The 24437-nt window shown below is 41.1% G+C and overlaps 1 protein-coding gene across 6 annotated transcripts in view; it reads left to right on the forward strand.

Annotated features, from left to right (window-relative positions):
- Positions 1–24437, forward strand: part of SHISAL1 (shisa like 1) — a 174305-nt gene that overhangs the window by 119738 nt on the left and 30130 nt on the right. For all 6 annotated transcript variants that reach the window (XM_030539909.1, XM_030539898.1, XM_030539892.1 and 3 more), the window contains exon 4: positions 5326–5625. In XM_030539909.1, coding sequence (XP_030395769.1) covers positions 5326–5625 — 300 coding nt within the window. The remainder of the gene's footprint in view (positions 1–5325; positions 5626–24437) is intronic.

Consider the following 24437-nt stretch of genomic DNA (forward strand, 5'->3'; position numbering starts at 1 on the left):
GTCCAGGTGATCCTAATCACTGGGCTACTGGATATTCCGGGATGCATGCACACACACAAAATTCCTGAGCTGGTCACCCCAGCTGTCATTTGTGCGCGGCTCTGAGCAGGCCTGTCCCCATAGGTGAGATGGGTGGGGGAACACCTAGAGTGAGAATCCTGCCAGGGCTTAGGTGTGAGCTGGGGTGCCAAGCAGTCAACACCATTAGAACTTAGGCAGTTTTGATCATTCCCACCAGCAGAAGAGGGGATGTTGGACTGAGGAGCCTACAGTGGCAGTTAGGTGCCTAAGTCACTTTATGGATTTAGCCTTTGGATACCACGCTGATGGGCTCTCTAGAAAACCTAAAGGTAGCTCTGGGGACCTTTCTTTCTGTAACATATATGATAAATATAATTAGGAAAGGTCACACATAAGAAGTACACATGCCAAAAGAGTCACTCGTCCTCAGTTATACAGGTATCTAACCATCATCAGCCATCTGTGTATGGTTGAAAGAATCTGAAATGCATTACTACTGTAATTATCAGCCCTGTCCAGAAAACAAGTCTCTCCCTGGCTGTTTGCCTACGCATAAATTATACAGCTGCATCAAGCTGTTTGCAAGTGTTTTTTAAAAAGACAGAATTGTAGATTCCCTGATTTTTTCACATAGGCTTATGTACGCCAAGTAGAAGCTACTGATTCTGATTATTTAAAAAATGCTCTGGTCCAGTCCTACTTGCTAGGTGACTGAAGAGTCTAGGGATCTAGTGCAAAATTATCTTGGAAGGAGGAACAACAAAAGTGACTGTCCCTTTTGTATCTAGCGTCCAATGTAAAAATCTCAGTAGGCTTCTGCAACTGGAATGGGTGGAGATGAGTGAGAAAAGTATTTCCCGCTCTCACAGGTCCTGATTCAAAGTCCACTGAAGTTACTCATGATAAGTCTACACAGCAATTAGTTAGACACCTCCCTGCCAGCTGACTCAGGTTCACAGGGCTCAGGCTAATTAACTATAGTGTAGACACTCTGGGACTCTCCCACCTGAATATCTATACCACAGTTTAACAGTCCCTTAGCCCGAGCCCTGCGAGACCAAGTCAACTGGCACAGGCCAGTCCTGGGTGTTTAATTGCAATGTAGACATACTCTCTGAGGCTATATGTCAGTATAGTTTATGTCACTGAGGGGTGTGAGTAAGCCACTCCTCTGAGTGACAGAAGTTACATCGACCTAAGCACCAGCATGGACAGATTCTCCTGCTGACATAATTAATCCGCCCTCAATGAGTGGTGGTAGCTAAGTCAACGGAGAGCTCTCTCCCACTGGCTTAGAGACGCTACACTAGAGAGCTTACAGCAGCGCAGCTGCATCAGTGCAGCTGTAATCTCTCTAGTGTAGCGATAGGCTTGGTCTTTTCACTGACTTCAAATGGACTGTGAATCAAGCCTATACTGTATTAGAATGAAAGCCAAAGTATTGGGTCACTGAGCTTTCCTAAAAGGCCAATGAGTTAACCTGCTTCTAGTTAGTAAGTTAAAAGAACACTGTCAGATAATTTATGCTCCAGATTTAGGTATTGTATTTTTAAAATTAGTGATGGGCCTGAATAGGAACCTTCAAAATGAAAACCTTTGCACTTCTTAGGAAGACACAGGGGAATGAGGGTAGAGAACATGATTTCAAATCTGAACAATAACACTCATCAGAATTGCTTGACTAGGGAATTTATGTAATGGACTGAATCGAAATAGCCCTGAATCTTACTGAGATTTGAAATCCACCGTAAACCTGGATGTGAATATTGGTGTAAATGTTAATGGAAATTAAAATATTTCCTTGCAACCCAGATAATTTATCCACGTGAAAGCACAGGAGAACAAGAGAGTAGTGAAACAAACCAGAAATGTGAAACTTAGAGCTTGTCTACTTGGCTTCACAGTGCACACTACAGGGATGGGAGCTGCAGTGCACGCTGAATGTTATACTCTAGCTGCCTGGTGCAGACCCTGCTAGCACAAACTAGAAGGTACCTTCTTCGCATTAATGTAGTTCTGTTTCAAATAGGATTGTATTAACCTGAACCTTTTGGTGCATGCTGCAATTCACATGTCTGCAGTGTGCACTACGGGGGCAGGTAGACAAACCCTCCAAGGAAAAACCAATCCCCTGAACTGAGAATGAAACTGAGCTGTTCTGACTCCCAGTTCACTGGGCTGTCTGGTACGCCTCATTGTCTCCCACCTATGTACAGTACATAATCTTGCACATTTTTTCATAGTATTGTTTTTTCTTGATGCATGTGAAAGCTTTAATTTCAATATTATGTGTATTAAAGTTAATATTTTGCACCATCATAATGTGTAATAAACCATACCAACGTATGGAGTTTCTCCCTGTGAACAACCCATATAATTTAATAATTGCTTGTGATTTGCACAAGGTTTCTTCAACAATGGTGTTGTCCCACTATATCTTAATTAAAATAATGCAGTTTCATTTTTGTACTTGTCAGAAACAGCTGTTATTTACAAGGAACAGATGGAGAACCCACATACAGCATGATTAATAAATTGTTGCTTTAAATTGAAGTGCTCAAAATAGACCTAATTTTTCACTAAGCGATTTTTAATGGACAAAACAAATGCCAAAACACAACCATAAAAACGTCCATATGAAACAACTAGAAGAAAAGGTAATGTTCCTGCCTCCAAATTCTTGCTAGCATATAAATGACACGATTTCTAACTTTATGGGAAACAAAAATACATTTTCCTTCCCACTGTGGGCCAAATTCTGTTCCCAGAAGTGGCTTCTGGTGACTTCAGTGAGATTCAGTGATTACAATGAACAGGAGCTCATCCTAAATCCTTCACACCTGACTCCCCTTTCATTTTCTAATGGAGTGACTCCGGAGTTTTACCAGTGTAAACAAGAGTATATCCACTGAAAAATCAGGAGCATTGAAAATCTTTGCTCAAACCTCTCGGGTTATATTTTAAGCTCCAGTCCTGCAAAGACTTACAAAAATTACCAGGGACTACTCGTAGTTCATAAAGTTAAGCACATGCACAAGTCTTCATAGGAATAGGCCTTTTAGAGGATCAGATGGGATTTTCAAAAACACTCAGCACTGGTCTACCTCTATTCCCACTGAAGATTTAATACTAAACACTACTGGAAATCCCAGCCTTAAACACCTAGTGTTTATTTGTAATGTTAAAACTATATGCTCATAGAACCCATTAAAGGGCCTGTTCCTCCTCTCTTTAGCACCTGCTTTATTCCAGTGTTACTTCACTGAAGTCACTAAAGTTTACACTAATGCAAATCCATGATAAATGAGAGGTGAATTGGGCCCTTTAAATCTTGATGTGATAGGAATTCAGAATTGTACCTGAAATTTTTATTTAAAACAAAATTTAAAAGTTATATGAACATGTTCTTGAATCTTTTGTCTCCTATTTCCTGGATAACAAACTCTGCCTTCAAAATGCTTTCATTTTTTGATTGCCTTTTAAGGCAAATTGTGGTGTCCAGCCATAATCTGCGTGACACACTAGACAGCAGTGTGTATGTGTGTTTAGAATAACAGAGAAATGTACACAACTGATGATGCAGTTTCTTTATGTGATAACTTTGCTGGAAGTGTTGACAGAAACACAGGAAGCAAGCATTGCGTTTGCAGGCGAGCACAGTAAATCTCAGGTAGCTATAACATGCTACATTGGTTCACAAGCACATGTTTTTGGACTTTGAATTATACCACTACTTAGTCTTTAGATATTTATTTCATTTAAGATCCTGAACCTGAATCCTAACAGAGGCAAAATTCCCCTTGAGAGATTCCCACTGACTTCAGTGGGAGATGGGTCAGGCCCATAGTGCAATAGATTTCCCCCCTCCCACCTCCCTGTCTTTACAAATATATAAAAAGAAGTCGGACCCTGCCTTGAACTGCTTACAAAGACTCCGCCCCCTTCAACACAGAATAGCTTAATGAAGTAAGTCACTGAATACAGAGCTGCGTTAAGGATGGCATACCATTTCTGTGAAGGATTTTTGAGATTTTTTTGAAATTTGGTTTCGTCCCAAATCAGATTGAAAACCAAACATTTCAAAATTCTCAAGGAAGGAAAAATTCTGGAAACAAAACATTTTGTTTCAACTTCAACTTTCTTGTTTTGCATTATATGTCATTAATACCAAGTATTTAACCATTCAAAACAGTCATTTCAAAACACAAATTCCAAATAGTTTCTTCTGAAACTGTCAGAATGGGACATGTCAACATTGTTAGCATTTTTCCTGGTTTTTCTTCCATCACAACATTTGGGGGAAATCAACCCAATTTGACAGAACACTTAGATTTTAGCAGAACGGCACATTCTGTTGGAATGTGGTTCTGTCAAAGTTTCTTTCAGCAGCTGTAACTAAATACATTCATTGCTTTCGCTGCTTTCAACAGGGTGCTGGTGGATGAATGGCAGGTTTAGATAATTTGGAATTCCTGTAAATGATGTATTCCTACAGCATTACTTGGGGACCATATTGCAATTCTTTAGGTGGTTTTCAAGATTCTGCAACTCTATCTACTTCCTCTTTTGTTTCATTTTCTTTTCCCACTCTCTGTCCTGCATCAGCCCTTTTGTCTGGAACAACCTTCCTCCCCCATACACCTAGCAGCCTCCATTCTCCCACTTTAAATTCTTCCTCAAAACCTGCATGTTTGTTCTAGTCTAATTCTTTCCCAATCCCTAGTCTTCCATACCAAATGCCAATAGACCTAACAATCAGATTTTTAAAAAAACAACCCCCTAAACTTGCTGTCTCAACAGCGTTTTCCACTCTCCTTTGCTTTTATCTCCCTACTATTCTCTCTCACTTTATTTGATATCTTTACTCATTCTGTTCTGTCTTTATTCAATTAAGCTTTTTGTGACACTTTTGTTATAAGCCAATGGCAGGGTGGTAACTACCTGATCCTTACTTTTTATATATATATAAATATATATATATGTTATAGCTATGTCAACATTTACATGTAAGCCTACTATGTGTTTTCACCTCTATACTCGTTGAATTAATTCTATTATAAAATCACTGGTCTTTGTAATGTTGAGTTTTGATGTACTTTATACTAGTGAATTGCAGCATTTTGGGTAACTACTGTCTTAACCCTACTCTACCAAAAATACCTGCTCCTTTTAGATGAAAATCCTGATTATTTTTCAAACAAACAAACCAGCAAACAATGCCCCCCCCAATAAATAGAGTGATGACAGTGAATGATCTGTTAAATCATTTCCTTTGTTGTTTTCTTTTTTCCTCCTCCTCCCCAGCAATTACAGTGCGTTGTTAGGAGTGTGGATTTATGGCTTCTTTGTTGTTATCCTGCTGGTACTGGACCTTTTATATTACTCATCAATGAACTACGATATTTGCAAATTTTACCTGGCAAGGTGGGGAATCCAGGGAAAGTGGATGACACAGGCACAGAGCCGATGGATTAACCCTGCTCAGAATCCAAGCCAAGTACAGACTCAGTCTCAGTCTCAGCCTCAAATGTCACAGGCAGTACATACTTTAAAAGGAGATGCTTTAAACCCACCATTGACGTCTTTTCAGAGTTCATCTGCCTGGTAAGTTAAGATACTTTTGTACCATATTCTTTTGTGGTATGAACAGTCAGCTATCTTTTTGGAACATCATTATCAGTTATGCACCAGATCCTCAGCTGGTATATATTGGCATAGCTCCACTGAAGTCATCAGCAGAGGATCCATACCATATAAATTTTACAGTATGAACTGCATTATAGAATTACCCCTCAGAAGAAATGAATAAGCTTCATTGAAAATTATGATAAAAATATGATTGTCTCTAGAGAAGCGTGTGCTGGAGGTAATGGAGGTAAGTAAATATACAGTACTGTGTGAATATAAATAGGTTTGGAAGGATTAGATTTTTAATGGTAAATGTCATTAAATGTCAATTTCACTGTACACACACACACAACAAACCAACAAAAATATATTTCCACTGATAATCAAAATATACAGATCAGCCAAGTAAGAAAAATGCTGCTTGAGAACTTAGAGTTTGATTTAAGATTATTTACTTTGTATATTTTGACATGTGATGTTGACAATTTGTGTTTTAACAGTGATAAAACTTTAACTTTTTGAATCTCAATATCTACTGTCATTAAATCATTATTGTCTGATACCCTGCATTGTCTGACCTTCCCATAATTTCTGCATACTGTTACAATTTAAATCAATAAAAATAAAAAAACTTAATAAACATTGATATTATCTATCAATATTATAAAAAAATGAATTCTGAGAAACTAAATATAAAACAAGATTACAATCTTTGCTTCTACAGTGTCCACTGAAGAGTTAATTATTAATCTAGCATGCTAATAAAATTCTAAATGTACCAAAGGTTTTGCCATGTATAGCAATTAATCTGTTTTCGGTTTAAAAAACAACACCACCACATTAACTCCAAGTGTTCAATGTAAACACTAAGAAATGGAAAACAGTTTTAACTAGAGATGTGAGAAATCCATACTATCCACTGAGACACAGAAACAATGTGAAAACTAGCTTAATGTCTTATCTGCTTAGCCACAGAAATATAACTGTATGTTACAGTGGGGAAAAATGTTTCTACAGATTTATTTCTGCCATATTCTATACATGTATGTCAAAATGTGTTTTAATACCAACAGGTTCTATAGCACTTCAGGTTTTTAACTTATCTATTATTTGTATATGGTGCTCTACAGAAATATAAGGAAGGGCCCCAACTCAAAGAATTTAAAATCTAAAGGGATAGCACTGTGAATGTAGACAACATTCCGACAGTGGCAGTGGAGGAGAGTTACAAAAGTTAACAATCAAGGGTTGCAAAAATTAATGATCATTTTGGGGTTTGTTTTGCTTCCTGTGCAGAGTGTATGGTCAGGCATTGGAACAGGGTTGGTGCGAACAGTTAACTGAAAGACATGTGTAGAACTGGTCAAGAATTTTCTGATGGAAAATGCCCTTATCACAAAAAAAATCAAAACTTTTAAGGCTGGGAGCCAGGGTAGTTAGCCTTCAGCAGCCTGCCTCAAAGGTTCTTTATTGTGTGTTGGTCTCAGAATATGAGAGAGACAAGGTGGATGAGATAAAAATTGTGGGGGAAATTGGTGGAAGAGACAAGCTTTCATGCTTCACTCTGGTCTATACTACGCGTTTAAACCGATTTTAGCAGCATTAAACTGATTTAACGCTGTGCCCGTCCACACAACGAGGCCCTTTATATCGATATAAAGGGCTCTTTAAATCGATTTCTGTACTCCTCCCCAACAAGAGGAGTAGCACTAAAATCGGTATTACCATATCGGATTAAGGTTAGTGTGGCTGCAAATCAACAGTATTGGCCTCCAGGCGGTATCCCACAGTGCTTCGCTGTGACTGCTCTGGACAACAATCTGAACTTGGATGCAGTGGCCAGGTAGACAGGAAAAGCCCCACGAACTTTTGAATTGCATTTCCTGTTTGCCCAGCGTGGAGCTCTGATCAACACAGGTGGCAATGCAGTCCCAAATCCAAAAAGAGCTCCAGCATGGACTGTACGGGAGATACTGGATCTGACTGCTGTACGGGGAGACAAATCTGTTCTATCAAAGCTCCATTACAGAAGACGAAATGACAAAGCATTTTAAAAAAATCTCCAGGCTATGATACAGAGTCCACAGCACAATGCTGCATGACATGCGTAACGGAAAGCCAAAGAATCAAATGGATGCTCATGGACAGAGGGAGGGGGTACCAAGGACTCCAGCTATCCCACAGTCCCCGCAGTCTCCGAAAAGTATTTGCATTCTTGGCTGAACTCCCAATGCCTGTAGGGTCAAACACATTGTCCAGGGTGGTTCAGAGTCTATCTCGTCAATTTACCTCCCTCCCCCTCCATGATAGAAAAGGGGAAAAATCGTTTCTTGACCGTTTTGTATGTCACCCTATGTCTACTGCATGCTGCTGGTAGACACGGTGCTGCAGCAGTAAACAGTAGCATCCTCTCTCCACCCCTCCCTGGTGGCAGACTGTACAGTGCAGTAGGACTGATAGCCGTCCTCGTCATGAGCCCGTGAGTGCCCCTGGCCAGCCTCAGGTGAGGCCGGCCACGGGCGCCTGGGTAAAAATAGGAATGATTCCCAGTCATTCCCAGTAGATGGTACAGAATGGCTGGTAACCATCCTCATCATAACAACTGGGGGCTGAGCTCCATCAGCCCCCTCCCTTTCCTGTGTAAAGAAAAGATTCTGTACTGCCTGGACTATCATAGCAGCGGGATGCTGGGCTTCTCTCCCCCACACCGCTTAATGTCATGCCTGGACTATCATAGCAGCTGGAGGCTGCCTCCCTCAAGTCAGTGTTTCCTATTCCTGCATTCTTTTTTACTTCATCACACAAATGGGGGCACACTGCCACAGTAGCCCAGGAAGGTTTGGGGAGGAGGGAAGCAACAGGTGGGGTTATTGCAGGGACACCCCCTAGAATAGCATGCAGCTCATCATTTCTGCAGGATCTGACATGGAGCAGCTGTGCTCTCTGGTTCTCTGATACACTGGTTCTCTAGTACACTTGCCCCATATTCTAGGCAGGACTGACTATATTTTTAGATACCATAAAGGAAGGATTGACTCAGGGAGTCATTCCCATTTTTGTCTTTGCACCCCTGGCCAACCTTAGCCAGGGGCACCCATGACAGCAGCAGACAGTACAGAACGACAGATAACAGTCATCTCATTGCCAATTTACAATGGCGTAGCAGGTGGTACAGAACAACTGATAACCGTCTCTGCTGTCATGCAAAGGCAAATGAATTCTGCTGTGTAGCACTGCAGTACCGCCTCTGTCAGCGGCATCCAGTACACATATGGTGACAGTAAAAAAAAAGTTGAACGGGCCCCATGGTTGCCATGCTATAGCGTCTGCCAGGGCAATCCAGGGAAAAAGGGCACGAAATGATTGTCTGCCGTTGCTTTTCCAGAGGAAGGAATGACTGATGACATTTACCCAGAACCACCCGCGACAATGATTTTTGCCCCATCAGGCACTGGGATCTCAACCAGAATTCCAAGGGGCAGGGGAGACTGCGGGAACTATGGGATAGCTACGGAATAGCTACCCACAGTGCAACACTCCAGAAATCGATGCTAGCCTCGGACCATGGACGCACACCGCCGAATTAATGTGCTTAGTGTGGCCGCGTGCACTCAACTTTATACCATCTATTTTACAAAACTGGTTTATGTAAAATCGGAATAATCCCATAGTGTAGACATACCTACAGAGTCAGGTCTGGAAAAGGCAACCAGAGAGTCACAGCTGAATACAAGATGGAACAGATTGTTAAGCATAAGGCGTTAACACATGTTGCAAGAGACTCCTTGAAATGAAGTGGGCAATTAACACCACTACAATCATAAGACAAAGGAGGAGAAGTAGGTTACAAATTGTTGTAAAGAGCCATAAAACCAGTGTCTCCGTGGAAGCCATAATTTTTAGTATCTAGCAGAGTTATGAATTAAGTTCCCAGGCTCTTCTTTTGAAGGTATTATGCAAGTTTCCTTTGAGGATGAGGACTGATCAGATATGGAGTGATTGCTTTGTGAAAAAGTGTTCACCCACAGGTGACAGGGCATTTTTGTCTTTTATCATTTTTCTGCGTAGGTTCATTCGTGAGTACTGTGATTGTTTGATTTCACCCACATAGTAGTTGTTGGGGCATTTGATGCACTGGATGAGGTATATCACATGTGATGGGGATATGTAGGAAACATAGATCTTGAAAGGTGTGTTGTAGGGGTGAGGATATTGATTATCGTAACAATGGAGATATGCCTGCAGGCTTTGCATCTGTTGTTCTGGCAGATGCTTTGAGCTGGTGTGTGGTGGTCTTTGGGGAGCTTGTTTCTGATGGTAAGCTTTGTGTGGTAGGGAGGCTGTTTGATGGCCAGAAGATGAGGATTGGGGAAAGATTTTTTTCAAAATGTGGTCTCCATCAAGAATGGGTTGCATTTGTTTGGTGATTCCCTTATAGGTTCGAGTGAGTGTTGTAGGTGACAACTAGGAGTACAACTACACTTGCAAGTGGACACAGTTACTTGTCAGCATACTGCTAGAACCTGCCGGTACCCACACTGAGTATCCACCTATCCTATGCTGGGCAGAGATATATGCCACGCCTTCATCCACACTGTCCCTTTCCGCGTGCGTTGTTAGTGCTAACATGTCAGGGCAGTAGCCCAGAGTCCTAGGGTTGCCATTCATCTGGGTTTTACCTGAACAGTCTGGTTTTTGGCTTCTGTGTCTGGGTGCCATTTGACAAGCCCTGATATCCAGTTTTAAGTGAAACACATAACAATGCCAACAACCTTACCGTTTCAATATGTTGTTTAGTACTTAAATATACATTGTATGTTTCTGTGTTATCTTACATTACATATGTGAAAATATGCGCTGGTCATATATTGAACTTCAAATGTCACATAGCTAAGCTTAACACTTTCTGGTGTCTCATTTTGACATATATATATTAATATATATATGTAATATATATTACTCTTGGGGGCATTCTGCACCAAAAAATAAAAATTCTGGGCCAAAAAAATAAAAATTCTGCAACATTTGTCAAAATAACAAACACTAGTTTCAATTATTTTGGTAATTTATTTCAAAATACCTGTCAGCAAGTATGTGTGTAACAATGCAGAGACACAAAAATTCCCCCAGAAGTAGAGAGTTAAAGAAACCCCTATGACAAACCAGTATTTCTTTCTCTGCCTCCCTGCACAACTCCCTGAAATTATAGTAAGATTTCAGAGGATGGGTTTTGCAAACTCTGTGGGGGCCATTGACAGAACGCATGTACCTATACTTTGCCTACTGAAAGGGGCCAGTGAATAAGTAAACTGTGAAGTTTAGTATTCACTGGTTCTCCAAGCTCAGTGGACCATAAGCAGTCAGTTCATGAACATGAATGCAGAACATGTGGGAAAGGTCCATGACACCCAGGTGTTCAGGGCTGTACTGCAGGACAAAATAAAGGACTTTACTGAATGGGCCCCGGCACAGAAACATCATATTTAGTCATGTCATTTCCGGGTAGTAATCTGCCACTGCCCCTCCCCCCACCATGGCACGAGGTTTGGGGAGGCTTAGCCTCCCCCAGCCTCCATTACATGCCGCCATGCTCGGGATGCCAGCGTGGCCAAAGCACTTTGGCTTATTGTGACATGCGGTGCTTTGCATAACGTAGATGAGGCTAAAGGGAAATAGTTCCACAGCAAGTGGGCACAGTCCAGAACTGCTTTCCAAAGCCTGTAGTGGAAACCTGACCCCACCCATGTGCAAACAGCTTGTGGTTCCCAGCAGGCCAGGGAAATGTGTGATGCTGTGTGATCATACATAGTGAAACAATGGGCAGCCAGAAGATGACTTGGGAGTGTGGCAAGATACACTATTGTGATGCTACGATGCTGCTCAAACAGCACACTAGAGCATGGTCACATATTTCAGTCATCAGATACCTCAGTGGATTTCAATCCCCTGCAATTAATGTACTAATAAAAAGCAAACAACTGGGGGAGGACCCTCCAGGTCAGTATCTTTGGCCATGGCTTTGTGCAGTGGTATAGTTTTCCAGCAACTATTCCTTGGGGTCGCCCATGAGGAGGTTGGCATATTGGGCAGCCATTCTAATTCCTGTGGTTTAGACAAAGTGTTTGTTGTTAAATGTAAAGTTGTTATGGGTGAGAATGTGTTTGAGGTGAATATCTGAGTGCTGTCAGTGTCAGAGTGAAATGCCTTCATGGTAAAGGATGTTGGTGTATAGGGAGATGACATCCTTGGTGAAAAGGATAGCATTTTGAGGCACATTGTTAATGTTGCAGAGTTTCTGGAGGAAGCAGGTTGTGGTCTGAGGATGGTCTCTATGATATTCCCTCAGTAGTGCTGTTGCCATAAATGCTGAGCCTGGGGTCCTTTGTGTATCTTGGGAAACATGTAGAAGTCCCTGGGGTGGGTTTGTGGAGGGGTGAAAGCCATTTCAGTTCTCTCAAGCAGGGCTGTTGGGGAGGGGGGGGGCAAGTGGGGCAATTTCCCCCAGGAGACTATAGTATTCTATAGTATTGCAACTTTTTTTTATGGAAGGGGCCCCTGAAATTGTTTTGCCCCAGCCCCTTAATCCTCTGGGCAGCCCTGCTCTCAAAACAGAATTTTTCTGGAAATCCCTTCCAAATAAATAAATTTGGCATTTTTGATTTTTCATCCCAATTAGGGACAACTTCATATTTTTGAAAACATGGTCCCAAATTGGGATGAAAAGTCAAAAATGCTAATTGTGGGGAAGGGGAAGGGACTTCTTTTCCAGCCAGCTCTAAAAACAAGTGTTGGGCAGGAGGAGGGGAAGAGTGCTATTGATACAATAGCAAAGGAAAGCTGTTCTAAGTGAAGAGGACAGAGTGGCACAAGTTGGAGACAGACCTCAGGAGCAGGCACAGCATATGGCACAAACAGGAGAAACTGAAGAATGTGCTGTAGAGGCAGAATGGGGGTGGATCTCGATGGTGCACGTGTGGGATTTTAACTTGATGTGGAGAACGAGAAGGCCAATTAAGAGCTCTGAGTAGAGTGGGTGAAACAGCAAAAAAGGAAGTTGGTTCTCCCTAGTGGATCAGGGAGTTGTATATCAAGGCCCAGTGGAAGGTTTTGGCAGTGGGGACTATGAACTACTAAGGTATTTCACAAATGTTTCAAAATAGAAGGATAAGCACTAATTTTTTCAAACAGGGACAGTGTTTGTACAGTAACTAATGGGGCCTTGCCCCTGAGTAAGGCCTTTCAGTGCTACCGCAATACAAATAATGAAGTACTAGTCCTATGATTACTACTTTTGCCTGACTGACTTAATAAAAGGAATCCTAGAGCACAGTTTTTTAATAATCCACATTCACCTTCATTTCTAACCAGGAGTTTGGAAGCAGGCACACTTGGAACTGTAGTCAGAGCTGGATTCATTCAGTACAGTATAGAGTTAAGTCGATGTAAGACAGCTTATGTTGACCTAACTCTGTAAGCATCCACGCTACCGTGTAGCTCCCAGTGATGCCCACTACACCGACCTAATAATATCACTTCCATGAGAGGTATAGTGCATAGCTCAATGTAATTAGGGCAACAGTGTCTGTGTAGATACTGCATTACAGTACTTACATTGATTGTTGGTGCATGCAGGGCTCACAGCTGGACTCCCACACGGGGTGGAGGGAGGTGTTCAGCTGTGAGCTCTGGCTGTCAGCCCCAGGGCCTCCAGCTGTGAGCCCCATGCCAGACTGACAGCCTGGGCGCTCAGGCCCCACACTTATGTCGGTTCAAGTGTTCCTGGTCAGGACGCACACCACCGACAGGAGAAAGGATAGTGTGGACATGAAAAAACGCAGTAGTTACTGCAGTGGCTTTAGGTCAATCTAACATCGGTCAACTTAATTTTGTAGTTTAGACAAGGCCTTACTCTTTCAGTTAAAGAGCCTTTATGCTACTACTTGAGAAAAGCTTATTTGTGCTTGGCTATAAATATTGAATCTCATTATGACTTGTTTCACATGCATCCCTGCCAACTCACTTTTCTTGCTCCTATCACTAGAGATGGATCCAAATAAAACTCTCAATTCTGAAATCCTAGAACTGTGTGTGGCCCCAAACCAGCTCCCATCTGAATTTGATAAGTGGCCTCTATCTTCATAATGGGCTGCATGAAAACTCCAGCACCAGACATCCCTGAAGTTTTAAGTGTCCAAAATCCAAATCTGGTGTCTAACTTTATTGGTTGGACCCTTTCAACCCACCACAAAAACCTTTATGCCTACTCTGTCTTCCAACAATTTTATCAGTAACCTAAAGGAGCTGTGGCTAGCATAGCATTTAACAGTTTTTAATTACTGATGTGTGATGCTTTCTTTGAAAGAACGGTTGAAAATGCAAGTCAGATACACTCTTTTCACAGAGGCAGGCTTGGTTTAAAATCAGGGAACTAGAAGCCTGATATTTGTAAACAAGCAGACTTTCATCATCATTTGTATACTACTAGAAAAAATAAAATTAAGAGCAGCCAATCTGAGACTTTATTCCACCTATGCTGAGTGTTTTATATTTCGCCTGCAGTTTCAGTTTGATATCATTGTGTTCTTAGCTTGCTGTTCTAAATTGTTGTGTGCAATTAAACAGCTGCTCATTCTATTTCAGTGCTGGGAAAAGTGATTCCTGTGTAAGCCTGTGCAAAATGCTCCAGTAATTAAATATTCAGGTTGCACGGTATAAATCCCACTTGAGAAATGCTAAAGTTAAGGTTCCTGTGCTGTTGATTGTTTTATGGTATCTAGCTTATGACAAGGAGTAATACATTATTTACCTACACAATTACCCAGAAAAATTAAAAAGTGGCTGAAATGAAGTTGCTGTTGGAAACTTAATGCAACATCTTAAAATCACAAAGAACGATGAAAGTGATTAACAGTCTTTTAAATGTATTTTCCTGAGATTTTTTTAAAAAAGAAACAAAGCAAGTGGGGTGGATTATGTGCTTAATTAGTAGACTTTAAAATTCAGTTCACATGTTAAAATAAATCTCAGTATCCTAACAATTGATATGATATACTCCTTCTGTCTTTGTTTCCCATGAGATAATAATTACTCCTGCCCTCTCTTTTGTTAAGAAAGTGCCTACCGCATTACAGATGATACTGGAAATAAATAATTATAGTTAGTCCCACTTGCACTTTGAAATTCATTCTTCTGAATGGGGTGAAGAGGGATAAATACATTCCTCTTACTGCTGCTATTGTGTGGCTAGAGAAATTCTATAGCATCAGATCCTCACACCTAACCTCTCTTCTACAAGGTTGGGTCAATAGTGCTGTAGCACACAGATATAATGGGGGAACTGTATCTTGGCAACAGTAGAGAAGAGAAATTTCAACTTTTGTCCAAAACTAAAACCAGACAAATATGGCACCTTCTTACTCAGCAGATCTATGTCCTTTATGTATCTAGTGTTGGATTTGTTGACTTTATGGCAAAAAGGGGCTTTTAAACACCGTTCTACTCCTGTTTTCACTATGCAGCTGTCACAGATCCACAGGAGTGGTGCTATGACATCAGCTTTGGAACAATCTCTGGGAGAACACCTTCCGTGGGTCTGACCTCCTAGGGCAGTGGTGTGCAAAGTTGGCGGCGAGAGGCAATGAAGAAATTGGGATCTCACAGGATCCATTAATAGCAGGAGCAGGGTAAAAACAGACTGCGTATTGTGAGGCAGGATGGGAGTGGGATTAAAAAAATAGTCCTCCTGAGCTCCAAAAAACATGGAAGCCCTGGCCAGCAGCCTCTACTCTACAGCCAACCACCTCTGCAGGCAGTGCTGTTGCCAGCAGCAATGCGGACACAAGGGATTACTTTAGATGACAAATAATGGAGGAGGGAAGGCTGTGACAAATTCCATGAATGGTAAGCGGGTGTGTGACTGCAATAATCTGCACAGCACTGCCCCGGGGGGGAATGGAGGGGAAGTCTCATTCTTCCTCCAGGGCAAGCCATGCGACTTCACTGCCTCCTTTGGAAGGAGCTATGATTGTTCAGCAAGTGTAATGGAGGCAGAAGTTGTTCAGCAAAAATTGCAGAGACCCTAAAATTAGATGTGGCTGGGGGAAGAGGGGTTCCTTCTGTGATTTTCTCCTTACCTGAAGTTAGGATATTTGAGAATTGTGCTGTATTTCGTAAGACACAAACTCTCTCTTGCACATTGTCCCAGAAGCAGCCTTTGTGCTGTTTGGGGTGGGCAGGGCAGAGAGAATGTGCAATGATGTCAGAAAGGGCTTCTTTAAATCTTATAGAAAGTTTTAGGGCATTTACCGACAGAGCGTGCACAGAAGTATCGTTCAGCCAATCATAGCTTCTGCTCATTTTTAATTCATCTCTTCGTCCTCTTATTAAACTACCTGCTCTTCATTGTTTCCATTTTTGCTGTTCACCCAGTTCAGAAAAGTTTGATTAATGTATAGTTACAATGAGATCTCTGTATTTTTTCAGTTTCTCCTAACTCAGAAATGGGTAAAGGGCTGTTGCTTTTGTGAAATTGTGGTGCTTTAGTATGAAAAGAACTCTATAAATGTAAGAGTTAATTTTCATCAGATTATTTCACCCATGCATTTCCAGCATATGCCACTTTTTCCCCTTCTATCTCAATTTGGGGACGGAAGGGATACAGTGAGTGACACTTTTGAAGAAAGAAAGAAAAAGAAAGAAACAGCTCAAACCAATGTTGTTTAGGAATCTTTGATGATAATAAATCAATCAGGACAACGTAAAAGAGAATGTTTCAAGTGCTACAATTTCTTTGTTATGAAAGCTGAAACTTAAAAGCAATAGTTTACATACTGTAGTTGCTGTAACCATTCTTAGTGAGGATTTCCACAAAAGCTCCAGGATGTGTCTGTTTTTCATAGGAGAAGGTGTATACTTTAAATGGCTGTGATTTGTATATGCCCAGAGAAGCAAACAGTAAACATCACAGTGTAGATGTTAACTTTCTGCAACTGAATTCCCATATTTGATTTCATGACAACTGAGTAAAAGAAAATACTCTGGGGATATAAAGTAAATATGAGACTCAATGCCAGCTATCTTGGGTTGTTGTTTTTTTCTTTGTAATTTAAATATATCTTGGTCTCAAATCTTTTTACTACATTTATAAGGAGTCATATTCCAAATTCGGCAACCTTCCTGCACACTGAATTCTCACTTCAGTGGCAGTCCCAATATAGACTAGGGCCCTCAGGTGCACAGTAATTACTCAGTTGCATAGTAATTAGCCAACTATAGTAATATGTAAATATAAAACTCTTAATACCGTGACTGCATAGCTGTTCATTTTTTTAAATATATAGGGCTCAGTAACATGGTTAGCAGTTTTGCTGTGACATTAATAATAAAAAAGAAATCCTGTCTTCACTTGTTCAAGTTTTATAGATAACTTTCAATGATTTATCTTTTCTTTTTTCCTCCTCTTTTCCTGAAGCATTAAACAGGAATCATACGTTAGGATCAGGTGAGCATATCCCACATGCTCAGTTTCCTGTGACTGCAGGAGACAGGCAGTGGAGGGTCCCATTCAGTGGGTTCCCCTTGTCTTTCTATGTTTTCCTCCAACCTCACACAAAGCTATTCCCTTTTCTTCTAATGTCTTTAGTTGGGAGAAATAAGTAGTTGCTTCCTTTAGTTGATCCTTATTTTTCCCTCCTATTTCAGCAGGAAAGACACTGCATAATATAATAGTAGCTCAGATCAAGTATAGTATAAGTGTCATCTCTGAATAGGGTGACCAGATGTCCCAATTTTATAGTGATAGTCCCAATATTTGGGACTTTTTCTTATACAGGCACCTATTACCCCCCATACCGTGTCCCGATTTTTCACATTTAGTGTCTGGTCACCCTATCTCTGATACAGCCCATATTTGGAGAATGACTTCAATATTAAGTCTTCTCCAATTTAATTATTATGCTATTAATTAACAAAGTAAGGTGCAGGTTCAATAGCATTATGTTTTTAGATAGCCCTTTATCAAATTATTGACACATTTCCCACTTTATATTTAAATTTCCATTGCTCCAAGTGCAGATTCCAGGACCTTGAAGTATTTCAGCAATGCTACGATTCTAGCCATAAAGCTTTTAATTTTACATAGACATAAGTGTCTCAAACATATCCAAGTTTCCTTGCTGGTTAATGAATCGGTCTCCCTCTACTTAGCAAACTGAGGGTTTTTGTTTTTGTTTTTTTAAGAATTGGCAGTGTCTTACTGGTTAACATAGTTTCTGTATATAATTAAGCTCTGTTTCAACTCAATAATAAAACCGCATATTGAAATGTTAAGAGATTTATTGATATGTGACATTGCCCAATTTGTGTGCACAGAAACACACCCATACAAAGTAACACATATAAACTAAAGAGTTGCTGAAATTGTAAAAAGAAAATTTTCCCAGAGTATAGTAATTCTTACTTCATATTATCCCCAAAAATGTTTAATCTATCTTGCTTTCTATATGATGTCCAGCTCCTGAGCTTTGATGGTGCATGACCCAACAGCCTCAATGTGTTGCAATTACTTTAAAATACAAACTGTTTTGGGTCTTGAAACACAAAAATGTGTACAATATGCATGTACACCAAGAATAATCACGAGGCTGACAAAGGGCCATGCATGCAATGTGTATTGCATTTTACATCAATAATTAGATCAGTGTGCAATTTCTTTTCTGTGAATAAAAGAAGGGTAACTTATGGTAGCTCACCTGGAGTCTGTTCCATCATTCTTCATGCACCCAAACAGGCATTTTGGATAGGCAAGGGAATGCAGAATCCAGCTGTTCCTGAACATCTCCTTTTGCCAGTTTTGGGATGCTTTTTTGGTTAGAATTGTGCATTTATCTTTGAAAAGAATAATTACAGAGATAAGAAAAACATTAAAAATTACCTCTAAATTAAGAAACATTGCGGCAAATTGTCTGCTGCCGTAACTCCACTGAAGTCCAAGGGAGTTACACAATTGAGCCTGTTAGCTTTACTGATTTGCTGAGGAATTACTCCATGAAGCCCATTTATCTTGGTTGATACTTTGTTTGTTGAAATGGCTCATGAAATATTCATTATATGAAAAGAGAACTTGGAATGTTTTTCTACTCTAGCTAAGACGACAATTATTGTAAATTTCCCAACCCTGCCTAAAAATCTGGGCATGCCGCTCTGGCTGATGTTATTGGGGTTCTGAATTTCCTCTCATATTGTTAATTGGTGTAAATCTGGAGTAACCCTATTGAAGCCAGGGGAGTTACACTGATGTGAAAGGAAAATTGGATGCAAACAACTGTCTCCTGTGGTTGCTCTGAAATGTCACCCTTTAATTATTATGTATCCTCGATTTCCCTTGCAGCTTCCATTGGATGGTATTGTTCAGCTCTTGGACTACATTGTTATGGATGCAATTAAATGACTGCTCATCTCAGAGATGGCTGCAATATGGTTGTGCCAGCTACTGGTTGGTAATTATGCAGTTGTGAGGAGAGAGGGGATGTGAGGATGCAAGGAGCCATCTTCTCCATGCATGGCTTACATAAGGGCCAGGCAGAATTGCAGGCCCCGTGCTTCGCTAGGTACCAGGGTACACCAGAGTAAGTGAGAGGAGAAAACAATTACCTAATGGCCTTAGTCTCTCCTTTCCTACTTCTCTAAGGTACACATCACCCCGTGGGCAGGGATCAGTGGGAAGGAGGCAGATAGATTGCTCCTTCTATTGCCATTCCCCCACTTGTTCTGGTCAACTGAGCTGGCTGGTCATACAGAATGCAGTAAGTATGCTTTAAATCAAGACTGGAGGTCTTTCTAGAAGATTGCCAGAGTTCGACCAGCAGTTATTGGCTTGAAACCACAAACACTGGGTGAAATTCTATGGTTTGTGTTATGGAGGAGGTCAGACGAAGTGATCCTAGTGGGCCCTGTCTGGCTCTAAAATCTATGCATTTCCAGGAGTTCAGAGAGTCGCTCTGCTCCCTTGAGACAGCAGCTGTCCCAGAGACCTTAGAGTCTAAGAAATTGTCCCAAAATCATAGCCTGTAAAGTGGACTGGGATCCTTTCACATGATGTGCAAGTTACAACTTTCTCTGCACAGAACCATTTATTTCCTGCCCCAATTCAAATACTGTGTGAATCTTATTCTTAATTTTTCAGTTAGTGGTTTTCATATCCTGCAACTAAGAAACAGAGGTATTTAAAGGGACAAGTCTGTCCAGTTTCCTTCTCAAAACCATGGTGCACTCTATAAAGGGTAGAGGTGGCCAGAAATGTTTAAACTGTTTGTCATAGCAGACCACTTAGGTATTTGCTTGAGACAAAGAGGGCCATGTATAGTCATAATATTATTATAACCAAAGGAGTCTGGAATCCATTACATGTTCTGCTGCCTGCTCTGTAATTGGGTTGCAGTTTTGTGCAGGGAGAGGAAAGAAAACCATAAATCTCAGAAACAGTAACTCTGATGCAGCACCGTTATTCTAACTCAAAAAGTGAGTGGATTGTACAGGCCAACTAACAGATTTTTTCTTTAGTATGGAAACCATCTGAGGGGCATTCAGTGGCCTGTGTGGTCCGAATCCAGGGCCTGGTCAACGTACATCCACAACACAAACCAACACCATCACACGTGGCACCAGCCTCAGAAAAGAAGTTAACGACTGACTGAGACTAAACTACTCTCACACCTCAGGGTGATCCCTTCAGATCAGCACTGATGTACATTAGCAAGACCTTACCTATGCTGCTTATTACTGCTTTTTGTGGGAGTCAGGGATTTACCACGCAAGCAATCTCTTTGAAAATATACAGATCAGACTTCAACCAGCAGCAGGTAAACCGTGACTACTGTGCAACATACAGGCCACACATGTAATGCAGAGAGATCTGTAATTTAAATGGCAGAATCAAAAATGTATGAGTATTGACAAACTGTACTCACATCCCTGTGAATCTTTATTAAAAATCTGTTGAAGATTAGGTCAGAATGTGGTACTTACGCCACACCCCTATATGGGGGACAGGGGATGGTGCAGGGGTGCACCAACCCACAAGAAGCACATGAGAGAGACTGCCTTGCTCCTACGCTGGCGGTCTATCTGGGTTGTGCTGTGCATTAGCTGATCCAGATGGACCAGATTAGCATGCTGGCTCTACCCAGTGGGATGGTGCAGAACGAGGCTGAGGCTAACACTGTGCCTTCATTCCATTCCCAGCACCCGCCTCCATCAAAGAAGCAGTAGTGACCAGATCACAGGGATTGCTTGTATAAAGGCTCCTGAGTGCCTCGCAGCTGGTGTCCGGTAGAGCAAGGAGCACATACAATCTGGCCCAAAATGAGCTCAAACAGATATGATTTGATAAAATGTAAATTTTCAATGGTCTCCTCTGAAATTTTGGTGTACCTAAGCTTCAGTCTGGTTCCATACAATGTATCAGCTGTTTCTGCTCACAGCAGTTTAGACTGCTGGTTGCCACCACTATACTCCTTCCAGTAAGGAAGGTGGACCTGTCAGAACTCAAATTTATGGTACTTCACTAGGTCCTGGCGGGCTGTAGTCCTCAGAGTATCATCTTTGGCCTACTCTATTGTAAGCAAGGTGCCCTGGCCGCATTAAATGCAGAGGGTGAGGTGCATGACTAACATGTTTCACATGAGGGCACTGGCTCCCCTTGTGCTAGTGGTGACAGCCATGTGTGGGGTGGTAGGTGCAGAGGGAATGGCTAATGTAGAAGCTAAGGAATGGAAGAAGAGAGGGCAGGGAAATAGTTGAGAAGTGGCACAAGGGAATGAGAGGACCTCTATCAGCAGTTTGCATGACGGTCCATAGAAAAATTAATGTAATCCTATGCATGAAACCTACCCAAATGAGCAGAATTTGGGCCATTTTATTCTAAATCAGAATAAAAAGAGACAAGAAAACCTGAACTTGTGCATACACTGAATCTCCACATTAAATAAGGGCAATTAAACTAAGCAATTGTAAGATGTAAAATAATTGATCAGAAGGTGATTTACTTTGTAATAAATTAGCTGCGCTATTTACACATACTTAAACACACACACACACACTGAAGTAAACCAAAGCCACCTGAATAGCTGAATGTAAAAATAAATTAGAAAACTAAGCTTGGTGGGTTTGATGCGAGAGAAGCTGAAGAATTAAAGTCAACGCCTAGTACAAATGTCAGACAAGGCAAACCAAACACATTTCTCTGTGTGGTCATCCTGGTCTCTTAAAATCTATTATGCAAAAATAATGCATTTGGAATGCAAACTGCTAGTCTTACAAGGAATCTAATATCTTTGCAAGAGACTGCACACTGCAAAAAAACTAAGACAAAATTATTCTAAGATGGTTCCTAAAGAAATAACTTATCATCTGCTCCAAAGCCCTGACCCTGAAACTTGTTGCACATTGGTAGAGCCCCTCTACCTGCAGAAAGTGCCACTGAGGTCAAAGGGAGAGAGGAGAGGAGAAAGGGAAGGGGGGGAGGAGGAGGAGGAGGAGAAAGGAATGTGAGTTTCTAACTAACTGTGCACAAACATTGCAGGATTGGGGTCTATCGGTTCAATCCTGCAAGGTGCCGCCCTAATGCCTGAAATCACAATACTACATTTGAGAAGAAATGCATTTTAAACTGTCATTTGTATTAACATCATTAAAAGAATTTTAACTATTCAGTAGCTGCTATTAGCACATGAGATTAAAGCAATATGTTGAGGTTCTCCCACACTGGTGCAAAACCAGCCAATCCTATCGTGTGTACAGCAGATGCTGCTTCCTTGATGTACAAGTTCTTCCATGTAAATTGTTCATTTTGTGACTTATTCTCCTGTTTCATTTACAAGCAAAAAGAAAGGCCATATAAAGCAATGTTTTGATTTTTACACCGTTCTTGCTGTCCACAAGATTCGTGGATTTTTAGGTGGGTCTGGCTGTAACAACTCTGTTCTGTTCCTTGAACTAAGAACCCATTGTCTACTGGTGGCCAGCTGCTTTGAGTCTTTCATCTGACTCTACTGGACCTTTATGGACTGTTTTTGTTGGACAGAATTCAGATCTGTCTAGAGTTTTTCCTGCTGCCCAGCAGGGATCCAATCTCCCACTAAGACCAGGTGTATGGTATCTAGCAGAGATGAGTTTGATCAGGAGATTATTGCAAGCATCTGGACAGCAATGTGTACCTAGAGAATGGTGTAAGTAATATGCCTAGCACAATAAGTTATAGGCATATTCAACCTGCCCATGGCTTCCAGGAGACCTATCCCAGTAAGCCCTTTGAGATAGCTGACATACAGGGGATTGGAGCCCCTTGGGTCAGGTTCGCCCACTATTTGAGAAACTGCACTGCCCTGATAGCTCAGTGGTTTGAGCACTGGCCTGCTAAATCCAGGATTGTGAGCTCAAACTTTGAGGGGGCCATTTGGGGATTGGCCCTGCTTTGAGCAGGGATTTGGCCTAAATGACCTCCTGAGGTCTCTTCCAACCCTGAGAGTCTGTGATTCTATGCCCATACAAACTTAGAGCAGGGAGGGAAGACTTGGGCATTAGGGTTGATGCTGGGGAAGACCAGTGCCCACAGAAAAACAATTGTGTGCCTAACTGGTTACAAGACCTGAACTTTGCACCCCACTAGGCCAACAACAAGGGCAGAGCACAGTTAAGATTCACTAGTACATCTCAAAAACAAGAAAGATAAGGATCAGAGGGAGGGACCAGACCTGTCTCATTGGTATTAACAGGCATAAAATTAGAGTAAGTGAAAAATCAGGCTCGTAATGTTAAAGAAGTCTGCAAATATTAAAGATGAAATTTATAAAAAACAAACTTGTAAAACTGTCATGGGCATAGAAATGCATGGGAAAAGGTTTGTGTACTTGGTATGTTTAATCACTAAACCTAATAAGCTGCAGCCTCCTGGGATTCCTTTTTACAAGTTCAAGTCTCTTAAAAAACAGTGCAAATTCAGCTCTGAATGTTCACCATCCTTAATGTAACATAAGCTTGTTTTCTTGCAACTGGAGTTTCTAATGTCAGAGAAAGCAAAGCCAGTATTTCTGAAGTGTTATTGGTTTTATTTATTTAAAATCTTGACTTCTTTGTCATCATGGTCAGCAGACTTTTTTTCCTTTAATATATATAATGCAAGCGTATTTGTGGATAATATTTTTCCTGTACAAAGTATTAAAAAAACCAGAGTGCCTTGTGAAGCATAAGGCTAATGGGAGATAGCTGTAGGGGTTTGTTCTGTGAACTGCATGGTATTTCATTTTACCCCGCTCTTTGCCTCTCCATCAAACTGGGACTGCTGCATTCAGCAGCATTTCACTCACAGCCAGGTCCATTTGTTACTTTGGATTAAAAGCCTTCTGTGATTAAACTAAATATCAATGTGGCCATCTGCTTGCGAAGTATTGTCAAAAAATGGCAACTAAAATATTTTAAAAGGATAATTAAAGTCTGTTCCTGCCTATGCAGACTGGGGGGAAAATATAGTGAAAATCAAGTTTGACCACCACCCACACTTGCACTTTATATAGCATTCCCAGCAGGTGTCTTATGGCCTGAGTGTGAGCTTAGATCTACTGGTATGAATCAGAAGTCGCTATTGTATTAACTGGAGTTATGATTAATGTGAAATCAGAGTCAAGTCCAAATTGAGTCTACAGCTGGATTGCAGTTGGGTCTTTTTTGTAATGTCGTATCCATATTTAATTACCCCCACAGGAACGAGGAGTGTGTCATTACTAACCTCATCA

This window comes from Gopherus evgoodei, chromosome 1 (genome assembly GCF_007399415.2).
Source record: "Gopherus evgoodei ecotype Sinaloan lineage chromosome 1, rGopEvg1_v1.p, whole genome shotgun sequence".
NCBI lineage: Eukaryota > Metazoa > Chordata > Testudines > Testudinidae > Gopherus > Gopherus evgoodei.